This window comes from Bombus flavifrons, chromosome 6 (genome assembly GCF_040668555.2).
Source record: "Bombus flavifrons isolate JBK064 chromosome 6, iyBomFlav1_principal, whole genome shotgun sequence".
NCBI classification, from domain to species: Eukaryota; Metazoa; Arthropoda; class Insecta; order Hymenoptera; family Apidae; genus Bombus; species Bombus flavifrons.
In genome coordinates this window covers 7,947,828-7,964,290 of record NC_138447.1, presented here as the reverse complement: position 1 = coordinate 7,964,290, position 16,463 = coordinate 7,947,828, and the positions used below count along the sequence as shown (strand labels likewise).

The 16,463-nt window shown below is 39.7% G+C and overlaps 1 protein-coding gene across 1 annotated transcript; it reads right to left on the bottom strand.

Moving 5' to 3' along the window:
• Nucleotides 1-677: 677 nt before the first annotated feature.
• Nucleotides 678-4,347, bottom strand: Theg (Testicular haploid expressed gene). The gene is made up of 7 exons (XM_069116010.1): nucleotides 4,234-4,347; nucleotides 3,998-4,101; nucleotides 3,792-3,884; nucleotides 3,588-3,722; nucleotides 2,118-2,232; nucleotides 1,530-1,758; nucleotides 678-835 (listed from the first exon to the last, which is right to left on the bottom strand). The coding sequence occupies exons 1-7, from the start codon at nucleotides 4,345-4,347 to the stop codon at nucleotides 678-680; spliced, it is 948 nt and encodes a 315-aa protein (XP_068972111.1).
• Between the last annotated feature and the right edge of the window lie 12,116 nt (nucleotides 4,348-16,463).

Sequence of the window (16,463 nt, the reverse complement as noted above, 5' to 3'; positions counted from 1 at the left end):
CATTGTTTCTCGAAACGCTGACTACCGAAGGGATACGTTGATACGTGGTTCAGTCGATGCGTGGTCCATTAACCCTTTGCACTCCTATATCGAGTGTGACTCGACATCAGTTTTTATCTCAGGAGCTCTTTTGTCGAGTCCACTTCATACGTTCTTTCATGTCCACCTTTTTTTTTGTGAAACGTGAAAGAAAACCAGGATTGCATGCTGGAAATTGTTTCAAGATATATCATACACTTAAAAGTTATAAAATACAACGGTAGTGTGAATAAAACTGGTATTTAAGTGAATTTCATTCTTCCCTTATTTAGTTAAATTGTCTTATTTTCTAGTTAAAGTAAATCTCAAATAAAACACTTAAAAGGGTTGGGAGCTGCTGGTAACGAAATTGAAATAAAATTCAAAATGCAAAGGGTTAAGGTCATACGGTGGCTGACGATAATGTTCGAATACTTAGCATGGGATAGTTTTACGTCCTATGGCTCACGAACGTATTCGAAGGAAGTAAACAGTACTCGAAACAAGAGTACACGTTACACACGTACAAGAGAATCGTAAACTTCTAACGTTTTCTATATTCGGCATAAAGGACAATGTACGGTGACAAGTGACGTTATGGTAGGGGACGAAAGTTACGCGCTATTGTTCCACGATTGCGATCGGTGTTAATTCAGAGTTCATCTCCTTCTCTTGGGACGGGCTAAAAATTTTAGCCGCCTCGAGCACTTGGCTTTTAAGGCCATCGGCGAGACCGTGAAAGCGTCTTCTCGAAGATCCGTCTCCATCCCTGCCGGCCGTTCAACCGGCTTCGCCAGGATTATCGTCCTCGGGGTAGCTGCAAAATTAAACACCATGCATCCTATCGCCTCTAACGTTCGCACTTAAGGCGAACAAATGGCACGGAAGAGAATTAATTCAGCAGTGACGGCGGAACGCTGGCAATGGAGAAAAGGCCGTTTAGTTGGACGCACCGGCTAATTGGCTAACGCAAAGAATTAGGTCCGCAAACTTATCTCGCGGAAACGTGGTCGCCTGCTAATGAGGAAATTTCGAAGGAAATTTACATTTGCCAGGCAAACGGCCGTGGCTCGTGCCTCGTCGAGGGGAAGTGATCTCTCTTTATTCGAAAGCGGACAACTTGGCTGGTGAAACATCGCGTATTCGTTCGGCCGTTTAATCGTGGAAAACATCGTTTTAATTACTCTTCGCCGTTTCACGGTTCGCGAAACCGCGCTGACTCGAAATACGAGAGAGAAATTAAACCGAATCTCGGACCAGGATCGGTTAAATTTCTTGCAAACTTACGGACCTTCAGCGTGCGTTTCGATTCGCCGCGCTCCTCCGCTTATACGTACAACGGAATTTTCAACTTGCCCATTTTCCGCGCTAACTTCCTTAAGTAAGCACGCGAACGATTTCTGACGCTGGAAAATCCCTTGGTAGAACCACCGACGAGTCCGCTGAGTGGTAAGTTCGGCGAAAGAAAAATCCGAGAGAAGAAAGGAAAGCCGAGCTATTCTAGCGCGTACCTACGGCCCTCAACGCGCCCGGGGAAACCTTGCCGAGGATCCGTGGCGGTATAATCTCCGGTACTGTCTTCGGGTATGCAATCTTCTGGAGACGTTTGGTGATCCTGTAGGTGAGAGCGCTTCTTGGCACTTCGGACGGGTCCTTGGGCGGCGGTATCTCTCTTACTGGCGGCGTCGACAATTCTTCGATCCTCCGCATGTTGACCGGCCTCCATTTTTTCTTTTTACCCTGCAATTCACCGTTACTCTGTGTATCGATCTCTGTCGTCGAAACGAACCTTTGTTACCGCGTCTCTTTCTACTTGGTTTCTACTCGGTTTCTACTGTATGACTAGCGCAACGACGAACGCTCGTTTTTCTCCCCGTCCCTTTCGTGTCCCCGTTACGTTTCATCGACATTTTCACCGGCAACACCGGTGGAATCTGTCGTTTATCAAACGACAAGGCACGCCGCGTCGAAGGATCTGCGTACGTCGATCGACGACCATTTTCGTTTCCGCCTCGTTCCACCGGCATATAACTTGGAAAACTTCGTCTCTCGACTCGGTGATTTCCTTTTAAATTACGCTAACTTGGTAACGCTCTTACAGGCAATCTAGGCCTGGGCGGAACTTTAGGAGCAGCCAGTATCTCCAACAACTCCATGTGCTGATCCCATTCTTCCGGCTTGATCACTCGGCGCAATTTCGCCATTATTTTTTGCCTGCGATCCGGTAAATTGAGACCAGGTAAAAAGTGAAATTGAAAACCAGGATGAAATTTAGGCTATTCCCAGGAACGAGCAACGAGGAACAGGTTCCTCTTTGTTGCGCAATTATCGCATCGTGCGGATAGTTTTCGCTCGGTATCGGGAATAACGGGAAAATGAAAGAGCAGGGTGTGAAGGAGCCGAGAGGAGGAGGAAGCAACATGCGCTTCTACTTGTTTGGTGAATTTCGGCACACCCTTGGGCACTATTAATAATTACATCTAGGGTACTCGTGTCTGCTAACTGTTCACGAGTTGCGCGCCAAGTTTAATGGTAACGTTAGGTATCCCAGGAAAGTCGACATGGAAAGTGGAAAGCCAATATCTGGTTTCTCGTTAAACCTCGTGCGATGTCCAGGGGAAAAAAGAGAGGGAAGATAAATTCTCGTGGCACGTCGATGATTTCCCATCGTTCCAACAGCGATACCGAATCGTTCGCCAACTTTTTCCGTTTCCCGCAACCTTCAATTTACCGCTTTAATCCCAAGAAGGGAAAAGTTGATCAAAGAGTAGACCACCTCGAAAGTAGATAATTGCATTCGTGAACTTGCTACGTTACGCGAGACGCGAATTACGGTGGAGTACGGCGTTAGCAGACAAACGAGGATCCTGTCTTCGTTGGCTGCGAGAAAGGAAGCGACCTTGCTCGATATCCAAATCCGACTTTACGAGATCGCATTTGCGAGAGTGAAACGTTCGAAGGACAATCCGATTACCCGTCATTCCCTGTGACGCTTGCAGTCGACGTTCTCTCGATGTCATCTGCAAGGCCATGTCATTCTTTCGTTTCGCGACGAACAGTCGTGCAGCTGCTTCCTCCTCGTGATGCAAAATACGTATACTCTGATCGAAGCGATATCGTAGCGAGATCGTAAAATTGATCGATGATTCAAATTTTTCGCGACAGTTAGAAACGATCTACAATAGGATACACCGAAGATCGTGAGATTCCTGGAACCTCGTTTCGAAAAAAAAGTATTCCAACGCTTGTTACAGGAAATTTTTACGAACATATTATGCGCGTATTACGAAACTTTTCGAAATTTCGTTAGCGCTGTAACGGGGCACGACTGCTCGGGTAAAATTCACGACTGTATCGGAAAAATTTGAAATCAATTCGCAAACGTATACGGAAGATATTCGTTGTCTCGTTGCAGTGTTAATGAAATTTCAAAAAGTTTCGTACAATACGCGTAATACATTCTGCAAAATATTCCGTTGCAGGTACGTGTCTGAATAGTCTCGCGAGCCACTGTATATCACTTTCAAGTACGCAGTCAACGTTTAGATAAATGTGCCTGTCTAACTCACTTCTTCTTCATCTCGCGCTGCTGTCTGGCGTTGCAGAAGAATCGATATTTCCGGTAGCGCGATTTCTGAACCTTCCATAGCGTCTCGGCTATGTTGCCGCTGCTAGTGGGAAATCTCATGTTCGCCAACAGCAATCTGATCGAGGAACGAGCAATTCGTTAATTCTCTTCGAGGTTCCGGCCTGTCTCGCGAAAAGAAAATCACCTCTTTGTAGGCAACGCCAAGTCGTGGATGCGTTTCGTGGGTTTAGCCGCGAGCGTTTTCGGATGGATTCGCGGATACGGTGGTGGTGCTCTTCTATGGATAGACGAGAAACCAGTTTGCAACTACGTCTCTGCTAGCTTTGAAAGAGTCGAGCGGACCGTATCGATCCTCGTGGATACGTATCGCGTGAACGCATAATTACTCACGTTGGATCGTATTTTTTGATAACGTGTTTCGGCCGCGCCATCGCTTTGATTCTTTTCGACGCTCGTCCTTTCAACGCTGTTCGTCGAATGCCGTAAGGATTCGCCTGATAAAAATACGACGTTACCCGATCGTAGGAAAAAGCCAGCAGATATACTCACCGGAGTATGCGAGTTCTTTGTTTGAGTTCTTCTCGACATTGATCGCCTCGATGGAGAAAATGCAGAGCGATACTCACCAAAATATGCGCGTTCCTTGTTTGCGTTCTTCTCCAATTAGGTCGTGCCAATAGAGAAATGTGTTGTTTGTGGGACAAATGGTCCATGGCGTATTTGATCCTGTCGGTCAGCATGTTTGCGATCTTCCAACTTCGTTCCCTGGTTCACTATCAATTTCCTTAGTCAGGAACACGCGGTTGGCCTCGATTACGATTTTCTTTCCCACTGCCTCTTTCGAATCCTTGCACCCCGACCTTTATTTATTTAACGCTTGACTCTTAGCGGCGCGTTGTAGGTTGTTTAATTAAATTCAGGTTTAATTAATCCAACGATCCGTGCGATGTATGGATTTGAAAACGAAGGAGAAGAAGGAAAGAGGAAGCTCGAGGAATTGGGCCACTGATGTAATTTACCAGCGCGGAACTTTCTTCCGTGTCTAACCCTTAATTTGGACGCGACATGTCCGTCTGAGAATCGCCTTCGAAATGCAAGAACGTCATGCGTCCAGGACAAATGAAAAATAGCACGTAATTTGGCCGCGTTTCAACGAATACCTCGAAATTCTCGATTAGTCGCAAACCCTGTGAATTTGTAGCGTTTCGTTCCATCCTTGTGGCGTAAAGTCATCGTATTATCGTAACTACAGATTTTAGAAAACGATAGACATTTTACAATTTTCAGCTGCAACTTGAGAAGTTTGTTAACGATAGGAAAATAGAGTCGCGTCGAAAATCACACACAAAAAAATTATCATATTTTTCTGTACGGTTTCTGGTTAAAATTTAAGCAAGAAAATTCAATTATAATAAACCGTATCTCGAATTCCGTTTAAAGGTTCGCGAAGCAAGCGTACCATAGAATCTTCATTGTGCGAGGGAATCGGAAAAAGATAGGAGACAACGCGTATTGAGCGACACGCCTTAATGGACATTGACATTAATGGTAGCTCCTTTACGGGCCCCGTACTTTGTCCTTGTTTGAATTTCGACGAGTATTTGGTAACGAGGACGTTGTTTCGGCCGATGTGTTGGCAACAGTTGGCGAATAGTTGGGCTCGAAGTGGAAAAACGCGGCCGCGGTTCCCCGGTGAAAGGAAATACTGTTTCCACGGGAGAATTACCTCGGCGTCAGATTATTCCCAGCAATTCACGAAAATATGGAACACTGGCCGTGTCAGGAAGCATAGGGGATTTTCAATTAATAACACCGACACACGGAATAAATACGGTAGGTATTCCCCCGACGCGAACGTGTCCCCTATTATTCGACATAGAGCGGCCGCCGCTTCGTTCGCAGTTTGTGTATTTCGCATCATCGATCATTTTCATAAAAAAATTCATAGAAACGAAGAAATGCGTCCCGGTTCGATAATTGGTCGCCATCAATTCGCCATTACTTTGTTCGATCAATGCGAATATCCTTCTTGGGGAATGTGTCGCGTATCGTGGACACAGGCAAAGGAAAAGAAAAAACCGATATAACAGGAAGAAACAGGAAGACGCTACCGTAGAAAACTTTGATCGTTCGGCGAAGATCGAAGTACATGCTAGTTCGGCACAATCGCGAAATCAAATTTTTCGATCGAGTAGATTACATCGGTGATTCCACCGCTTGAGAATCGGTATTTCGGGATACAAGAAATATGAAAGAACAGCGATAGAATGTAATTTCGTGCTCGATTCGGACTTGCAGCATTACGTACAAAAGCTCTCTCGATGAAGATCTCTTAAGGGACATCCGGTCGGTTTTATTCGTTTTCATCCGTCCACGAACATGGGCCACTCACGGAACCGCTCCCCTCTTTTTCTTCTTTTTCCTCATTCTCTCTCTTCTTCTTCATCCCTAGGTACAACCAGTTTCCTCTTCCTCTTCCTCTTTCGCGTTTCACTTATCCTTCCCACCATTTCCCTCCTTCTCCTTCCGTTCTCTAACTCTCTCTAGCCACGTTCCCTTACTCTGTCAACCCCGCATGGGAAATCTCAAATACGAGTCTGTTTACCTGGCACTTGGAATCCCGGTGGATATCGATGATAAGATTTTACTCCGACTTTACCCTTCCCCAGCCTTCATCAGCCGCTTCTTCACCCCTCCGGACCATCACTATCGCGGGTAACTATCCTTGCCGGTTTAACGGGGACACGATACACGACGATACCGTGGGAAATATATCATATTCGGCAGTGAGTTATGCTCACCGCGACCGTGTCGGAATTTCAGCAGCAAAAACGTCGCTGGTATTGTGACTCGGCGAAAAGCCAGAAGCAGGGCTGTGAGCGGAGGCGTTAATAAAAATTTCTCCTTTCTTTCCTCCGCATCAGCATCGCTATATTTCTTTGTCCTTTCATCCGATTCGTCCTTTTTACTCCTTTCCCTTCCGCTTTCGAAATTTGTTTTATTCTTTTATTCCAGCGAGTACTCCGATTCTTTCGAGTTTCTCGTTCCTTGAGTTGCTTAAGATTTTACACGCGTAGAGCAGTGTCACAATGATTTATTAAAACATCGAATTTATCGAGGAAATCGACGATAACAGAGACGTATACATGGTCGATTAATACGACTATCTTAAAATTCCTTTTACGTTCTCCTCGAAACTGATTTTCCGAAAATATCGAATGCCACGAAACCCTGACAACTACACGTCCAATTTTGAAGAAATATTTTGCATTGTGTATTCTACAACGTATAGTATAGGATAGGATATTTTTCTGATATCTTAATTATGCTTTATTAGAAACGTGAAAGATGAAATAGCGAGAAAAAAAATATATTAAAAGCGAATGTTTGAAATTCCTCTTTATAATTAAAAGTATAAAAGCTATCAGTTAGAAGGTAGAGTTCAGTAAATTAATTAAAGGAAATTAAAGAAAGAACTGCAAACGAAACGTTTCTCGATAGGTTAAATAATTATTCAAATAATAATTTATTTACATAATACCCAATACTGGCGATCTATCAATCGATCTTCAAGATTCCCGTGTCTGTCAAATAGTCACGCGATCATCCTTTTCTTAAGTCCAACTGGAAGAACTTAAAAAGAACGACAGAAGAACGAACGTGGATAGAATGGCCGGATCGAAGCCGTTTTAACGGATCATCGTTGATTTAATTTCGTTCGCGATACGACTAATTTTCCACGCCTCGGCGCCAGACGACCGAAGAATGTTGGAAAAGCGAGATGCTTGAACCTGTATCAAAACAGTTTGCACACACGGATATGCGGTAGCGTGTGGCCGGATAAGCCGATGTTTCTAATTAAATTTTAATTGCGGATCACAGGACAGGGCGTTATTGGCTCCGGTTAAAGGAAGTCTCGTTATTAGCGTCCACTCTTCCGGAAATCATTGTTTCTCGCGTGTATACCTGCAAGTAGCTGTAACCCATTCCTGTACCGTAGTTCATTTCACGGGGAGATTGGTTGTAACTATTCTGGGAAAGGGAAGGTGTCTTTTGTCAATCGTTAAATCTAATACGATCTCCTGTGTAAGCCGAGATATTTTAATTTTTCTCGGGTGTATAGCACATCCGTACTTTGAGCTATTATATACATACATACATGTATAACGAAGTAGATGAAAACCTCGTTCAAAAGGATGAGAACGCTTTTCATCGTGTTCAACATGATCTTTTTTGTTATCTTAAGCATATATGATTTTGGAATATAAATTGTCGCTATTAATTTCTTGATAAATTCCATTACAAGTATATATTTAATAAGATGTATAAATAACAAAATTATTCAGCGTCGAATGGTTATAGGGTGTGTTAAAGTGTCAAATCTGAAAAAGGTGTCGGGAAGAAATTCATGTGAAATTCTATTCGATACAAGAAATATTATACGTATGATAGCCAAGATGTTAGAAATTGTAGATGTAGTGATAAAAATACGACGAGATTATTATTTCATATGCACTTCATCGTGTTCAACATAATCTTTTTTATTATCTTCGAGCATATATCATTTTGGAATATAAATTATCGCTATTAATTTCTTGATAAATTCCATTACAAATATATATTTAATAAGATGTATAAATAACAAGATTATTCAGCGTTTCGTCGAACGTTTATAGGGTGTGTTAAATTGTCAAATCTGAAAAAGGTGTCGAGAAGAAATTCATGTGAAATTCCATTCGATACAATAAACATTATACGTATAATAGCGAAGATGTTAGAAATTGTAGATGCAGTGATAAAGATACAACGAGAATATGAGCAGAGATATAACAATTATTACTTCATATGCAAAAGTAAATTCAAAGTCTTGGCGCTGAATTGCAATTAGATAAGGAGATTGCGTTATTATTGGCCGGTTGGCGATATTTCGAGATCGTCGAGCTAATCCAATTCTGGGTCAAGAATAGGTTGTAGGGCTAGGGAGAAGGTTTGCGCATCTGTAACGTAAACGCAACCTGGAAGGTGCACAAGTACTCTGGTGCGGGGTGGCGTGAAGTGTTATCACGTCAGACCACTATGCGCTTATCTCCTTCTATTGAGATTGGTAGATGTACCGTTTCAATTGTCTGTAAATGTATATTGGTCCGATACACTTAAGCTTTCAGCAGCTTACAATTAGAGGCAACGAGGATCGATCGCAATTCCTAAGACGAAGACCAACTTTAAAACGTAAGTGCACCGAATACCAAATGAAACAACTACGTTACTCCGTTGAATCTGTTCGTTATTGCCATTTCTTTAATCATTTTCCTCCTAATGCCAGATATCCGGTATCCGTGAAACGTTGGAAGCCGATATCAGCGTCGACTGTAACCTACATTCGTGAAATTTCTATGAAATGAGAAATTTTGATTTTCCACTATTCATAAATTTATTTTAATTTCTAACTGTAGTTAGGCTGGATGACACGAAACTAATATATTACTTGTACGCAATATCGTTTATGTAAAATAGTATATCGATTTTCGCTCCTTTGCTTCGTACGTCTTTTGTTTGAAATCGCGTTGGCGATTGAAAGGCCCTTAACAAAGACGATCCTTCTCGTTTGTTATCTATTGTTTATTTAGTACCTATTAATAGGAAAACGTCAAACACGGGAGGATTTGATTAATGAAACGTTAAAGATAGAACTATAAAAATACATATAGCCTTTAATTGCAGAATAAAAAATTGATTTCGCTTGTTAGATGTATCGCGTCGTGATATTGTAACGTATGAAATATTAGTTCGGATGTTCTAGTCGGATCCTTTAATTAAATAGATTATATCGAGAACTTATATCATTTGCCTGCGATTTTAACGTATATAAAATTACATATCACTTTATGCTTCTTTGTTCTGTGTATCTTTTCTTTGAAACGATGTTGTCAGTTCTCCGATATTCTATTTGCAATGGTACAACGCATACGCATACACGCGAAATCCGAATCATGTTCCTTTATGAGCTTAAACTTTGTTCTTCTGTACAAATAATTGATGTTGGTATGCTTTTCAAAGAGGATGCCATTAGTAAACGTTGATTTTCTAAAATCTTTTTCCTGGCGATATCAGTTTGGAAAATTAGGAATATTGTCGACACGCGAAAATATCGTAAGATTCGAGGCAACGATATTTTCCGACGATAGTAACAGATTTAATAAATTTAATAATACTAGTAGTAGATTAATTTTATTTCAACAAAGAGTGAACGCATAGTTTAGTAGCAATCAAATATTTCATATGCTGTATGACAATAAAATCTCATTGAAATTAAAAATCTCTCCGCAGTCATAAAATTCATATACCGATTTATCGACATGGTATTTTATTTCCTTTAATCCAACTTCTTTTAATTCGAACTGTAAATACATTTGATGTAGCTATCCCGTTGCGATTATTAATAAAATATAAATAATCTAGATATTACTAAATCGGTCGATTAACAACACTATGATAAATATAATTAATGATATAAATAAGCAAACAAAATTAAATGTCGCGATATCACAGTTGATCGTTACAGTTGCTTATTATCAAACGCAATAAATTATGAGACATAGCCTGATCAGTAGAGGTATACATAGCAGCTATTGGTATAAGCTCTGTTATAGCAAAAGGATTAAATCGCCACTTCGTTTAAAAAAAAAGTCTGTGAAGATATCCTACAAACAGACGATCACACGTATCTTTGCCCAACTAAAACTCGAAGAGATCCACAGAGGAGAATAACCAGCTCCCATTTAGCGATAGACCTCGTACGGAGAGTACTGGATATTCCTTCGTACTTGTAATCGTCTCTATTCGTATTTTCCACGCAATTTTTAATATCCGTTGGTTACTGTCGTACATACGATTAGCCCGATATTTGATAATTCAGACGAGCGTTGCCAGATTAAAGCCTATAAGCGATTAAAATAGAAGACAGCTGCGTTTCGTCGTCAGTTTGCACTTGCTGGATGAAGTCGCGCGAAGTATAGATTAAAAGGACTACAATCGACCGTAGCATTCGGGATATTGCGAAAAATTTAATATTCCGAAGCTGCTTCACGGTCTCTTTTGAACGACGCTGAAGATAGAAATGAAGTTGCTGTCGCGAATCCAACTGTTATCGTTGCTTTGATAGAGACTTTGAACAGTGGTTGTGTTTTCCTTTGTCTGTTTATCGATCCGGCGTCGAGCTTGTGCATTTGGCGATATTTAATTTCGGTTTGATACAGTGGAACAAAGTGGCAATCCGTGAATGCAAAGGTAAAAATCAAAAGTCAAATTTGAATGGTTACACGCTGCGCGTACATGAAAGTTTTGTACACAGTCCAAGTGTCCAAATACTTTCGCGAGCCAAGCGTATCTAACTTTTTAGACGCGATCTGCTCGCTCAAAGCATCCTGTCATAGGGTTGTTCGAATAGTTTTTTCGTTTCCTCTGGCCGGATTTAAATCACATATTAAAAACTAATCTCGTCATATACGAAAAGATTGTTTATCCTGTACAATGTTCAAGAGTGAATTTTAAAATATCGAAGCTGAGACTATTCAAATAATCCTACGTCGTTGTGATCAAACATCGAATAGAAAATTTCCAGCAACTTAATGAATTTCATTAGCGCACAGAGTTTTGCACTTTAACTGGATTAGCAGCAGGTAGTGTGTATTGAAACAACGAGTCGTAATTTTGACAGTACAATTCGCGTACGACACCGCTTGGTAATTACGCGTTTACGGAATCGATCCACGCAATAATTCTCGGCAGCACGTGCGACTTTTCGTTTAATCTATCGACAGAACGGAGTTCAATCAACTTATCTTCGTAATTGCTTATGATCCATAGCGACAGTCGTGCTCGTTTTTTATTCCATCTATCCATCTTTTTCGCTCGTTCGTGCCGCTTCGATTTTCCCTTGGAAGCCTCCGCCTTCGACTGCGCTTCCCTTCGCTCCATTCCCTGGCTATGGCTATTTCATTCTCCTTCTGTCGCGAGTTTTCGAGCAATTTGGCCCTCCAAAGCTTTTGATCGCTTCCAATATTATTCCGCAGCGATAGAAATATCCAACATTTTTCGATCCAGCTTGTCAAACAGTCCGCTAGTCACGTGCTACGGTGACCGTAACTCGTTGCCCCAGCCAAGAAATCTTCGAATGCCGCGAAAGCCTTAACAAGCTGCGCGACTGTCAAAAATTTCACAGTTTTCAGAATGTCGGAAGCCGTAACTGTCTCAAAATGCTCGAAATTTCTTAAGTGTCTCGAATATCGCAGAAATGCTTGGCGATATTTCCAGCGAGTATAAAGTTAAGATAATTATGCCACTTCTACTACCCATTCGAATGTTTCAACTTCTACTTGGAAAATCATAACTTTCCAATGTCGTTGAATCGTCCGGCGATCTCAACATTTACCAATGTACTTTACCGTCGAAGTCGGGCTTCTTGAAAAGTTGAACAACTTACGATATTCTTGGGTTATATTCGATTCGACTCGAAGCGTCTTAAGGTGGGATTTTCTATAAGTATCTTCTGGACTATGCTTTTCTGTTAGATACAGTTCGTTTACAATACCAGAATGATGCACGCATTCCTTTGTTTATGTATTCGTTATTTAATATATCGTTATTGAGGAAAGAAAGCAGAAGAGAAGTGAAATGTATTTTTTAAATGAAACAAATTCTTCCACTATTTTCAATAAAATACGTTTCCTTTCAACGTATAATTTCTATAATCTAAGTACAAATGAAAAGAATCTGTTAGGAATTTCAGTCGAAGGTATAATTGTTGAGACAAACAATATTTTCATATTCTGACAAATAATATTTTCTATATCAAAATCTAAATAGATGAACTGACAATCTTGGTAACGTAAGATCGTTTGGCAATGCATTGATTTTTAAAATTGCTGTCGCCTAAAAAATGGGAAATGCAGAGAATGATTGCTGCGATGAAAAGGCAGCTCGATTTTCCAATAATTTGAACAAAGCAACAAGAATCAACTTGAAATCAATCAAAGTCAAATAACTTTTTCAAACATGTTACACATTCATAGTCAACTAATATTCGCAGTAATAAACATTTGCACTTTTGAATATGAGAAAAAACCTATACCTTTTTCCCTCTTCCAATAAAAATACAATTTAAATATTGGAACTCTCTGCTTTTTGCTGTAGCCTTTGCAAATATAATTTGTCAGTTATAAAATAGGTTAATAATTATTTCTTATATCTATAATATTGAATATATGAATCCTTTATTTAGCTTAAGATACTGTGAACTCTATCTATCTTTACATAAATTTTAAACTAGATAATAATTCCTAAAAGCTTTAATAATTTTTTAATTACGTCTAAAATTTATCTCACTCTTTACAAGTGTCTTAATATTTCTGAACGAGGATAGAGGAAAGTAGGATACAACACAACAGTTGGTTAAAACAGAACATCGATGTTTCTCTTAAATATGGCATAGGCATAGATTGTTGTTGATCGAACATGGACCAGTGCACGCATTATTTTTTGATCTATAGAGTTGGAAAAATTTCCAGTGTCGAAGTTTCGATTTCGTGTTGCTTCCACCAGCATCTTTTTTAAACTTGTATTTTGAAGATTTAGGACGATAAGTACAGCGTTGAATTCCATAGCTGAATTTTGATGTTTTATCTGGTTCTTTGTCTCACGCTGAAACGTAAACATTAAATATTTATTACTTCATCTGTAGAAAAACGGAACGCCATTGTACCTACAGGAAAAATATAAGTGTCTCTTAGTAACTATTATTTTTTCTTCCACTTATTACATTCTAGGATAAAATTGCACTTGCTGTGCTAGTTTGCCAGAAAATTCATACTATGCATGGGATATGAAAGGTGGGCCCATTGAATACATATATGAATTTCTTATTTACCTTAACATCCTATAATCTCTACTTATCTTTGCACGAATAAAATGACATACATCTGAGATTCTTGTTCATAAAATAACGATACTAAAACACACATCATAAATTAATAGTTTTTAATTCATAAGAATAAAGATTTTGTCCTTTTAAATGATTTTAAACGAGTGTTCTTTTTTATCTTCCACACTTCAGCAAAATCTTATTCTTCTTCCTAGCCAAATACTTTTCTTAACAAAGTGTTGGATTTTTCTATAGAGTAAACTCTACTTAAAGCTCTTATCGAAATGCTGTGCTCTTATTGGCTTTTGATCTTTTGTTATTATAAATCCACATTCAAGTGTTCCATTATACTCCATTTTCTGCGATGTATCTGACACAGACACGTCGTTCGAACAGAGAATTGCACGCGGAAAGGCAGCAGCGTGTTCTGTATAACGCGCATGGAAGTGCGTTTATGGGAAATCCCATAAGGCTCATGGCTAGCCGCAACCCTGCCAACCGAGCGGTATTAAAAGCTATACTATCTCTAAAACCTATATCTCTAAAAACTATATCTGTCGTTGAACGGATTCGCACGAATAATATTCATTCCTATACTTTCTTTGAACTCAATGTCTACTTCCTTTCGAACAGTCTTGTAGCGGCACATGAGCTAGAAGACATTTCGAATCATGTTGTTTTCCTCGGAGTATCAACATCGTTAGGACATACTTAATGTAATAATAAATAAACTTCGCGAAAAACAATGTCGCCGTCAAATTTAAAGTTTCCAGTATTCCCCCGACCAGTATAAATAAACGAAAACGATCGTAAGACGACCAGTTTTTCAGTCTCATTCTCGAGCGATTTCATTAGCGATCAATACACAGTCTTTAGCGAATCAGTTAGTACCGAGCGTCTTAGCGAACATTCTCTGTATTTATTAATTATTTTTAAATACATTTGACGGTTTCAACATCGAGTTATCTCGTCATTTAAACCACACGATCAACCATCCTCTACAGTTTCATCCCGATTTACGCGTGCACACGTGTCTCCTTATCCTCCTATTATTACTATTCTATTCTCCAGTCTTCTGCTTGATTAATAGGCCAAACATCTTGGTCGTGGACGACGCGTGAAAACGCTTGTGCTCGGTTCATCGATTACGGAAAGAAATTTAAATCGGTGAACGTGACGCGCATTAATGATCCGTTGAACCGCGTGTCTTTCGTTCGACGCTGTATTCATCATCTTATCAACTTTTCACGCTGGTACAAAGATTTATTTATTTGCGAGTTGCTCGTTCATTTACGAAGAAAGATATTCGTTCCTTTTTTTTTTGGTTTACCAACGTTAAAAAGAGGGAAGATCTTTTTTCTTGCTTAGGATTCACGGTTACTTAACTGATCTCAGCTTAAGCCGTGAAATATTGAACTTTTATTCGCGAATCTAACGAAACTTAAATAAACTTGAATTACGAAGGCAGGTTTAACGTTGTCGGAGGACACAGCCAACTGGGTATTATCCGCAGCTAATAAATGTTCTCAGAATATTATTCAAACTTTTTTAATAAATTGTACCGGACATAGTGGCGTTAATTTCATTAGTCGTACGTCGATACGATGTATACATTGCCCGACATTAACAGCGACATTATTTCAAAGGTTTCTTTTTATTTCTATTAATACCAAAGTGGAAAAAATAATAGATATAAATTGTTATATATATATTAATTAGTATAATAATAGAGGCTATCATAAAGATTCCGAAGTATCGATTCGATCGAACGAAGAACGATTCGTCACGCGTACGAGTTGTCGCCAGGATGAGTGGAAAGGAGGAAAGGAGGAAAAAACAGCGAAAGCAATTTTCCCGGAAAGACGTTAGTCGTTTGAAAGACGACGATTTCGCTGCAAAAATATCGACTTTGGTGCACGTCGATTTTAATAACATTTGCAGTTGTATTGAAGCTTTCAGAGGACATTGGGTTGTACCAGTGCGCGTCGACGAGCCACATCGAACGGAACTAATTACTTTACACAACTAATTAGACTGTAATGTTGTGTTTTTGACGTCGACCATGTCAATCGGCGACTGTTCGTATAGTCATTGTATTTTTTTGCAATTTCGATTCACGTTTTCCTAATTGAATTAATCGATCGACGATTGAATTGTCGTGCAGAAAGGAAGAAGAAAAAATAGATAGAGTCAATTTTGATAATGGCTATCCGTTTTCTATGGAAAGTATTTAAGGTTCTTGCAATAAAACTCTGCGTCTCGTTGCCATTAATTGGACGATACGAGTATTACGTGGTAAATTAAGTTTGTAAGTATCATTGCACGCGAAACACAAAGCGACAAGAGCAACGCAATTACAGAGTAAAGGAATTTGGGGGTAAAGTGACGTTATGGCTGTAATATCTGGAATATAGCTTAATTGAGGAATCGTTTCAGCGTTATATACTAGAAGCAATGCTTTCTCTTTTAATCTGCGCTAATAAAATCCTCTTACAGCATAAATTCTACGATACTGATTTTATTGAAAAATTCCCATTGTTTACCCGAATTTTGCTGGATACCGCGATTATTGAGACGACACGTTGTATAAGAATAAAAAATACATTTAAACATCGTCTATCAATGAATGATAACCGATAACTTTCTTTTACTTTTTTTTCTTCATTTTTTTCTTACTTTCTCATCATTTTTATTCGATGGCTTACGTAGTAAGAATCGGACAGTGACAAGAACAACGTACGAATATTCTCGATTACCTGAATGCGCACCTGTTCACGTGTGAATGTTCCAACTTCGGACTCTGTTCGGCAACGAAATCGGCTACTTAGAATTCGTAAGAACGTACGTGAAAATGGCCCGTTATTCTTGGCAGTAAGTTGCCGGTAAGGTTTGAAAAACTGGAAAAACTTGCTGGACGATCCTATTCGTCGTTCGAAC